The 9,402-nt window shown below is 51.6% G+C and overlaps 1 protein-coding gene across 3 annotated transcripts in view; it reads right to left on the bottom strand.

Annotated features, from left to right (window-relative positions):
* Positions 1 to 899: 899 nt before the first annotated feature.
* The window catches only part of LOC118227557 (F-box/WD repeat-containing protein 7-like), a 94,374-nt gene continuing 85,871 nt past the window's right edge, over positions 900 to 9,402 (bottom strand). For all 3 annotated transcript variants that reach the window (XM_035418138.1, XM_035418137.1, XM_035418136.1), the window contains exons 8-11: positions 6,349 to 6,530; positions 5,431 to 5,656; positions 3,437 to 3,647; positions 900 to 1,215 (exon numbers count right to left, since the gene is read on the bottom strand). In XM_035418138.1, the coding sequence (XP_035274029.1) occupies positions 947 to 1,215; positions 3,437 to 3,647; positions 5,431 to 5,656; positions 6,349 to 6,530 (888 nt within the window). In that variant the 3' untranslated portion in view covers positions 900 to 946. The remainder of the gene's footprint in view (positions 1,216 to 3,436; positions 3,648 to 5,430; positions 5,657 to 6,348; positions 6,531 to 9,402) is intronic.

The raw sequence follows: 9,402 nt of genomic DNA, 5'->3' as shown, positions 1-9,402 counted from the left end.
CACGGCAATACATCCAGCTTCAGTTTGTTTCAACACACACAAGAAAAATATATATAAGCAAGAAACGGCAAAAACGGAGAGAGAAAGGGGCTTAATACTGGGACTGATTGTGGTTGGCAACAGCAGGCAGAAAACTCTGAACGTGAATCTCTACGCTGAATCTCGCACACGTACAAACAAAACCGAAATTCACAGCCTTGTTTACCTGTGGCATTCAAACCAGGAAACGAAAGAAAGAGTGAGAGAGAAACTGCAATAAAAAAAATGAACAAAAGGGCTGCACTGAGACACGGGGAATCCTGGTCTGACAATCAGTTCTTGGCAAAAAAACAAAACAAAACAAAACAAAAAAAACCTTGTATTTCTCCACAATAAGAAGCTCTTTCATTTTTTAAAAGTTTTAGTTTTTAATATTTTTTTTTTTATACACTATTTACCATTTCTTACACGGCAACTTCCGTTTCCTTCCCTCTTGACTTAAATGTATACATCAGCGATCTCCATAAATTTGCTTGGCTGTTGTGGTGGGGGAAAAATATATATGTATATATATATATTTATACATCTAAAGAGTTTGGCCAGGCTTGAGCACTCAAGTCTCTGAGCAGAGCTGCCGGAGTCACAGCAGGAAGTCCCTGGGGAGCTTTGACAGCGCCATCCGCGCTCTTCCTTTCTCTCCTCTCCTTTTTTCCTTCCTCCTCCCTTCTTTCTCTTCTCCCCGTCCCGACGCTCTGCTGCGGTGCGGAGGTAGGCCTGCCCCGCCCCCCTCCCCATCTTCCCCGCCCGCTCCGACGGCGGGAGCGAGGAGGGGGAAGGGGGCGGGGCGACGAGGGGGGGGGGGAACAGGGCCCGGGGCTCGTCGAAGTGTCCGCGACGTCGTGCGTCGAGAACCCCCCCCCACCCCCCCGGGGTGCCCCGGCCGTCGTGTCTGCCCCTCCCCCTCCGCTCACTTCAGGTCCACGTCGAAGTCGAGCACCAGGAGCTTGGTCTCCTCGGTGCCGTTGCGGCTGCCCACGGCGCACACCAGCTTGGTGTTGGAGGCGCGGATGCGCCACACCACCCCCCCGCTACCCCCGCTCTCCAGGGTCACCAGGTTGCGGATGAACTCGCCCGTTTTCAGGTCCCACAGCTTGACCGTCCCGTCGTCCGAGCTGGTGATCACAAAGTTCTTATTGAACTGCAGGCAGGTGACTGCGCTCTGGTGCTTATGGGGACCTGTGGGTGAGAACACACAGGCAGACAGACAGAGACAGAGAGAAAGAAAGAAAGAGAGAGAGGGAGGGAGAGAGCAAGAGATGGAGATCATTAGACCATGAACGACCACAGTATGACCACATTAAGACTAACCAGATGACTAATTCCTGCGTTCCTTCCGTCCTCTACTTCCTAACAACAGGAGGTTCTGGTGCTACATTACAGTGCAGAACATCCACACTGCCACAGTACAGCACTTCGCCAAGCCTCTACATGAATCTACGTAAGATGTATGAATTTAGAACGGTTTCACTTTCAGTGGTAGAAGGACAGTAAATTTAACCATATGAATACAGAGTTGATTATCTGGGGGCTCTAAAGAATCTGTGGCACGTTAGTCTGAGGCTGCTTATGGGGAACCGCAGCGGTGAACGGGGATTGGAAGCCTGAATTATGACGTCACAGAGGGCGGGGTTGCCGGGAGATCTCCCACAGCAGCGACAGCGTTTCCGGGCTGTGGCCCAGCCGTGCCGGGGCCGGGCATAAACCCGTCATTAGAGTAAATGATGAGAAGCGGGGCCGTGCGGGGAGGGCCGGCGGCGGCCGAGGAGCGGCCCGTCGCGGGGCAGACTGCGCCGGAGACGCCCGAATGGGGGCTCAAACCGAGGCACTCAAACCGCGGCGCTCTGTACCGCCGCTACAGCTGCTGCCAAGGCTCTCCGCTGCTGCCAGCTGTGTGTGTGAGTGAGTGTGTGTGTGTGTGTGCATGCGTGCGCGCGTGTGTTTGTGTGTGCGTTACACGGTCCATCTCCCAAAGTCCTATACATATGTCTGCACACATTCAGTACGTCAGTAATGATCTTTCGCTGGTCTAAGTCTTTATAATGAGGGATGCCTAGCAGTGTATGACGCTATAGCAGTCTGAGCTCTGTGAGCTGGTGGAGCTCTCCTTCTCTGGGGAGTGATGTCAGGATCAGGGATCACAGTGTAAAAAAAAGACCCTGGATCACTGTTAACTGCACCACGCCCACAGACACATTAACACACGTGCTTCTTCATACACATATGCATGATGAAAAATATGCTGGTTCAGACGCTCACACACAATCACACATGCGCACATACACAGACATATACACGCACACACACACATGCTCGCGCAAACACGCACAAGCACAGCCTCGTTTCGTCCGAGCGCGTATCTGAGGCGAAAAGGCTCCGATTTGCACTTCAAAGCCGCACTGAGTAATCAGGGATCAATGACTGCAGCTCTGAGGCAGGGTGGTGGTGGTGGTGGGGTGATGGGGGGTTGGGGAATTGGGAGCGCCTCTCGTCCTCCGGCTTTCCCCGACTTTCATCTCGTTACCCACTTGACCGGTCTGCCTGACGCCGCCTCCCCAGCCCACAGCCGCCTCTCCGCGGCGCCTTCAGCGCTCTTTGTTCCAGCGCACTGGCCCCGCCCCTTATTTACTGTACATACAACAACTCACAAGACCCTGCCCGGTGACCTACTTACCAACCTGACCTACAAAAAAACTCAGCTGACCCCCCTTATCTCCCTCACAAACCTCCCCCCCCCAGCCCCCTGGCTCCCTCCCCCACCCCCCCTCCTCATTATCATCACCTCTCCTTGTTTCTCCCCAATGCGCACACTGGGGGGGGGGGGGGGGGGGGGGCTTTGCCCAACAGAGCATGTGCAGCACTGATGTATGCGATTATTACAATTCGAGGGCATTTTGGGGGAAATTAGCGCTGACAGGCAGACCGCTTCAGGAGTGCCAGTCAACGCGGGCCGCGTAGGAAGCCTAGCAAAATCACACAGCAGACGCTCCTATCCAGAGCTACGTTCAACGTGGGAGAGCGCGAGCGCGAGCGGATACGTGCTACACGGGCTACAGTGAGACAGACTGGGCTATAAAACAGCGCTTTTAGCCAAACTGTGTAAGCTCGTGGTCGTTAAAGCGCTAATATAGGCTAACCGTCAAACAGAGCTGCGACACAACTGTAAATACATACAATTATGGAAGTGATAAGCACCAGCTCTGTGACATAATACCGAATTACGGGCTAACATGGGGAATGAACAGAACCAGGGCACATTCTGTTTCTCTTCCAAACGGGTTTTCACAAAGGCGAGGGGAGGGGGGGGGGGGGCGGGAGCGGGCAGGGGAACAGCTGGCTGCAGGTGCTGCACTGAGCAGGATGAATCGTTACCCCCTCTCTCTCTCTCTTTCTCTCTTACCTTGCAGCGTCTGGAGGCACTGGCCCGTTTTGATGTCCCAGATTTTGACGGTGGAGTCGGCGTTGCCGGACACCAGGATGTTGTCCTTCAGCTCCATGCCGCTGGTCAGGGACTGGTGGCCGGTCAGCGTGTGGATGCAGTTGCCCGTCTCCACGTCCCACACGCGGATCGACGTGTCCAGGGAGCCGCTCACCACGTGGACGCCGTCAAACTTCGGAGAGACCAAAAAAAAAAAAAAACTTACATTACTACAGAGAGCACGGAGCCACTAGTGACAAATCAGAATTGTATACACACACGCATGCGTGCGCACACACGCACACACACACACACACACGTGCGCATGCCACACATACGCACGCATGTCAAACACACACACTCTCACCCAATCAAAACAAAACACTACATGCATAAGGGAGAGGGCAGACTATCACACAATCTCATGACTGAGCAGACCATTACTGCTCGCACTCTGAAATATTACTGGCGACATGTCGCTCGGTCTGATGCCCTGACTGAAACGTCGCTGGCCCTCGGGCGTTCAGCGAGACACAGAGACGCGGGGATAAAGAGCAGGACCTCCGCTGCTTCATTACTGAGGATTTACCCTTCATTACCGAGAAAAATATTAGCTCTGCTGCTCGCAGCGAACGCTACTGCTGCACCTAGGCAGAATGAGATAACCGCGTTAGCCTGATAGCGCCGCTGCTTTATATTCACAACAGCGCAAAGGTTCACACACTGCCTCAGACTGCGGCGCATTTTAGAACACTAAAGTCCCGTCCTCTCGCGTCCTTTTCTGTTACTGCGGGAACGTTTATTCAGTTTACTGGGCGTTAAACGCTGACATCTTTATACCTCGTAGTCAAAATAATTACTCCTAACCACTTACGAAAAATATTAAACACAAAACAAGCCCTGTCGGTGTGGTGCGCATTTGTAATGAATAGACTGTGGGTGTACTGCGTGTTTATAATGAATAACTTTGGGTGTACTGCGTGTTTATAATGAATAATTTTGGGTGTACTGCGTGTCTGTAATGAATAGATTGCTGGTGCACTGGTTACCTTTAATGAATCGATCCTGTTGGTGTATTGAGGATTTATAACTAATAGCTTGGGGTGTACTGCTCACCTGTAATGAATAGACCCTGTTGGTGTACTGTGCTTTAGTAATGAACAGTTTGGGGTGTACTGCTCACCTGTAATGAATAGACCCTGCTGGTATACTGTGTGTTAGTAATCAATAGTTTGGGGTGTACTGCTCACCTGTAATGAATAGACCCTGTTGGTGTACTGCTCACCTGTAATGAATAGACCCTGTTGGTGTACTGTGCTTTAGTAATGAACAGTTTGGGGTGTATTGCTCACCTGTAATGAATAGACCCTGCTGGTATACTGTGTGTTAGTAATCAATAGTTTGGGGTGTACTGCTCACCTGTAATGAACAGACCCTGTTGGTGTACTGCTCACCTGTAATGAGTAGACCCTGTTGGTGTACTGCTCACCTGTAATGAGTAGACCCTGTTGGTGTACTGCTCACCTGTAATGAGTAGACCCTGTTGGTGTACTGCTCACCTGTAATGAATAGACCCTGTTGGTGTACTGCTCACCTGTAATGAGTAGACCCTGTTGGTGTACTGCTCACCTGTAATGAATAGACCCTGTTGGTGTACTGCTCACCTGTAATGAGTAGACCCTGTTGGTGTACTGCTCACCTGTAATGAGTAGACCCTGTTGGTGTACTGCTCACCTGTAATGAGTAGACCCTGTTGGTGTACTGCTCACCTGTAATGAATAGACCCTGTTGGTGTACTGTTCACCTGTAATGAGTAGACCCTGTTGGTGTACTGCTCACCTGTAATGAGTAGACCCTGTTGGTGTACTGCTCACCTGTAATGAGTAGACCCTGTTGGTGTACTGCTCACCTGTAATGAGTAGACCCTGTTGGTGCACTGTGCGTTTGTAATGAACAGTTTGGGGGGTACTGCTCACCTGTAATGAGTAGACCCTGTTGGTGTGCCCCTGAAGCGTGTGCAGGCAGGTCTCGGTCTCGGGGTCCCACACTTTGACCATGAAGTCGTAGGCGCCGCTGACCACCCTGCGCCCGTCGTACTGGACGCAGCGCACCGCCGCCACGTGGCCCATCAGCACGTGTAGACACTGGCCCGTCTCGATGTCCCAGACCCGCAGCGTGGCGTCCCGGGACCCGCTCACCACCCTGGGGAGGCGGGGCAGAGGAGGGGAGGAGGGGCGCGGTCAGGCGCCGAGTTTCCGGAAAAACACACCCTCCCCGTTCCCGAAATCTCCAGCAACATAAAACACTGCGTCCTGAAAGTACCCGCTCCTTTTTACAAATTACCATTTTGGCATTTAGAAAATGCTTTCAGTAAAAGAAGGTGCATTTCACTTGGCAGGAAAACCGCTTCTATGGCCATAAATAAGTAAAGCTGCACTGTTTTCACCAAGAGAAGGAACAGGCCCCCTTACAAAGAGCACAAATGACACTCCAATGGCATTCCAGAGTGACATGAAGCTCACTGAAGTGTGATAAGCTCTTACCGGATACAGGATACTGTATGACAGAACCCCTCCCACCCGTTAACCCTACGGCTAAATGTTTTCAGCGCTAAGCACACAAAAGCAGATGAAAAAAAGCAAAAAAAAAAAAAAAAAAACGCTCTTAATTTGCAATGCGCCTCCCGGCAATACACGGGCAGACATTTTGCTTTCTCTCGGGTTCCAGTCCGCTCCGCGTAGCCGCCGTTTACACAAAGATAAATGTCCCGGGGCGCTGAGAACGTTAGCGTCTCGTAAACGGGGGGCCGAGTGCCTCTTTGCGGAAACCGTCGTCTGTTTCCCTACGGGACCCCCCGCCTCCCTCCCCCCTCCCCCGCCCGTTTCGGGCCCTACCTCTTCTCGTGCAGGTGCATGCAGCGCACTGTGGACGTGTGCCCGTACAGCGTGTGGATGCACTCGCCCGTCTCCGCGTTCCACACTTTGAGCGTCCGGTCCGTGGAGCCGCTGATGATGATGTTGTCCCTCATCTGGGACGACCACACGCCGCCCGTGTGTCCCACCAGCGTCCTCAAACACTGCGGGGGGGAGAGAGGGGGACCGTCAGCACCTCGTAGTGCCCTTGGCAACAGGAAGACTTAAGAAGCATGAGGAAGAAGAATGACTGCCTTTGTAAAGAACAACCACATTAAGGAAAAAGACAGTTGTTACACAACGTGAGTTACACACTCATGTACAATGTACTGTACAATAATACAGTATTAATGAGAACATGTACTAAAACAATGACCTTTGTGGTCAAACAAGCCTATCAAATAAAACCCACTTCTTCATTCTTGGTTGAAAAGTAATGGCTTTGACCCAATACGTTTATCTGGTGAAAGATCTAAATTAGTGTAACCTTCTAAGAGCCGATGCTCCTCACGCCTACATAGGGTATCACTCTCGTCCCGCTCCGCTACACGTGCGATTGCCTGTGCTTATCAGCACTGAAAACGGAGCGTCTGCATCCATTTAAGGAGAGGGCGGCCGGTCTTGATAAGGAAGAAGCGGCTCCGTTTTAATTTGAGGAGGTAAATGAGGTATCGATCGCCCGGTGATTACGAAAGCCTTCAGCAGCACCTTCAGTTAAAGCTCGGACTGCGTCGGCTACATCGTTTAATTAATCCACTGGAAGAATAAAGGGGCTCCTCTGAGGGTCGGACCTGTTCGTGGGAGTCGGGCGACGAGAACGAGCGCGGCCAGTAGGAGGCGACGGCGAGCCGCTGGGCGGAACGCGGGGCTGGGCTCGGCGCAGCGTGATCGCGCGGCGACAAGCGGCCGCGCTTGGTTGACCTGCCGTCGTCACGCGCGACCCCTGACCTCTCCCTCACCCGTTCATCTGGGGATCAAGCTTTTGTGGGTCGATTCATTGCGCCCACCGTATCTCAGGACCACGAAGAGCTAGCGACCGTTATTAATATGACCAATGGGAAGAGATGGTAGCCTTTGCATCGGCCAATCGCGCTCCAGGAAGTAAGATTTATTTTATTGTCAACCAACATGTGGCAAATATGGCAAAGCACAGATGTTCTAGGCAAGTACAATTTTTCTTTAAACGCTAACTGTAAAGCTAATTAAAAATGCAACATTTAATTAACAGAAGCATAGCAATTCAGAACATAGTTATAACCTCTCTGAAGGGAGCACTCTCAGTCACAAGGTCTCACCAACAGTATTTTGTTTAACCACACAGTCCTCACAGGCAAAACCGATGTAGCGTTGCTTGCCTGCGGCTGGGCTTACCTTAAAAAGAAGCCCCTATCTCTATAGGACCTCCCCGATTAGGTTAAATAAAAAAATGTATTTTAAAAAACTGATGGTTAAATAAATAAATTTAAAAGGTGTTCATTAGTATTCCCCTACTTTGTATATGAAAATGTGTCATACCACAGTTCGTAAGGAACGAATCACAGCGCGTTTGCAGATTAAGGATGTCTCGCAGAAGTTAAAAGTGTCTGAGCGTCTCAAGCCTGTTCTCTCGCCCCTCGGGGCGATTGCAGCGGAACGGAGGACCCCTCCGAGTGCCTTTGAAATGAAGGGGTTTAGGTGTCTGCTTATCTGCCTGTGGACCAGGCGTGGAAAAAAAACGCAGCGGCGCTGGTTGCCTGGAGCCAGGGATTAGCACCTTGTTCGAGGGAGCCGTCGCTGCTCCCTGGAGATGGAGAGGCGGGGCTGATTTAATGCCGTCCCCTCCGCCGCGTTTTGTTTGTTTGTTCCCCCCCTCCCCCCACCCCCCACCGAACGCCTCTGGGGGAGGCTTCCCGGACGGCGCTAACGGGACTTAGCATGCACGCCGCATTCCGCATTGTTGCAGTGCGCCGGGGAACAGCGGAGGTTATGGTAAAAAAGGGGTTAACTAAAATGGATGCCGGTGAGTAAAAAGACCGCAGAGCGCCGGGGCCCGTCCCTGCCCGCTGAAGGCTCTCATTGACTAACTGTTGAGCCGAGAGCCTCTGATTGGACGGACGGCCCCGGTCGCTGCATTAACATGCTGCGTTTGGATAGCAGAGCTCACTGCTGTTACCTAACGAGGCAGCATGCCTGCAGCAGCTGCTATGGGTCTCTCCCTCTCCCTCTCTTTCTGTGTGCATCTCATTTTCTCCCTGTACATCTCTCTCTCTCTCTCTCTCTTTCTGTGTGCATCTCATTTTCTCCCTGTACATCTCTCTCTTTCTGTGTGCATTTCGCTTTCTCTCGCAGTACATCTCTCTGAATTGTTTTCTCCTCTGTACGTCTCTCGCTCTGTGCATAATGCTCTCTCTCTCTCTCCATACATCTCTCTCTGTGCATCTTACTTACCCACCCTCTTGCTCTGAATCTCCATCTCCCACCCCCTCTCTGTCTGTGCATTGCTCTTACCTCTCTCTCTGTGAATCTATCCCTACTCTCTCTCTCTGTATGCATCCTGCTTTCCCAACCTCTCTCTCTCTCGCTCTCCATCTCACCGGCTATGTATCCCTCACTGCATTTCCCTCGGCAAATCTCTCCCCTGCTCTCTCTCTCTCTCTCTGTACTTCCGTCCCTCATGCTCTCCCTTTCTTTCCGTGCATCTTCCTATTTTCCAGTTCAATTCAATTGTATTTCCCTGGCAACGCAAACCAGATCAGTCCAGCGGAATCGCTCGCGCACACGACACGACGCTAACCAGACGCAGATACACCAGGAACGGCAGTAATGTATAACAAATATAATACAGATTCTCAAGGTAGATACGAGCAAATACGACAATAAATATGAAAAATGACAACCGCGCGACTGATAATCAAATCGAGTGTAGCATTTAATTAAAAGGAGCTCGGCAACCCGGAAATATTTATTGCCTTCCTTCCCTACAGAGCGCGCTCAGTCGTGAGCTCCTGCTCGCGCTCCCCGTTCTCTCCCTCTCCCTGTTCCGTCGTGTTTTATTGG

Source organism: Anguilla anguilla, chromosome 5 (assembly GCF_013347855.1).
Source record: "Anguilla anguilla isolate fAngAng1 chromosome 5, fAngAng1.pri, whole genome shotgun sequence".
In the NCBI taxonomy this organism is placed as follows: Eukaryota; Metazoa; Chordata; class Actinopteri; order Anguilliformes; family Anguillidae; genus Anguilla; species Anguilla anguilla.
Note: the sequence above shows the minus strand (reverse complement) of the source record. Positions and strands in the feature narration are given on the sequence as shown.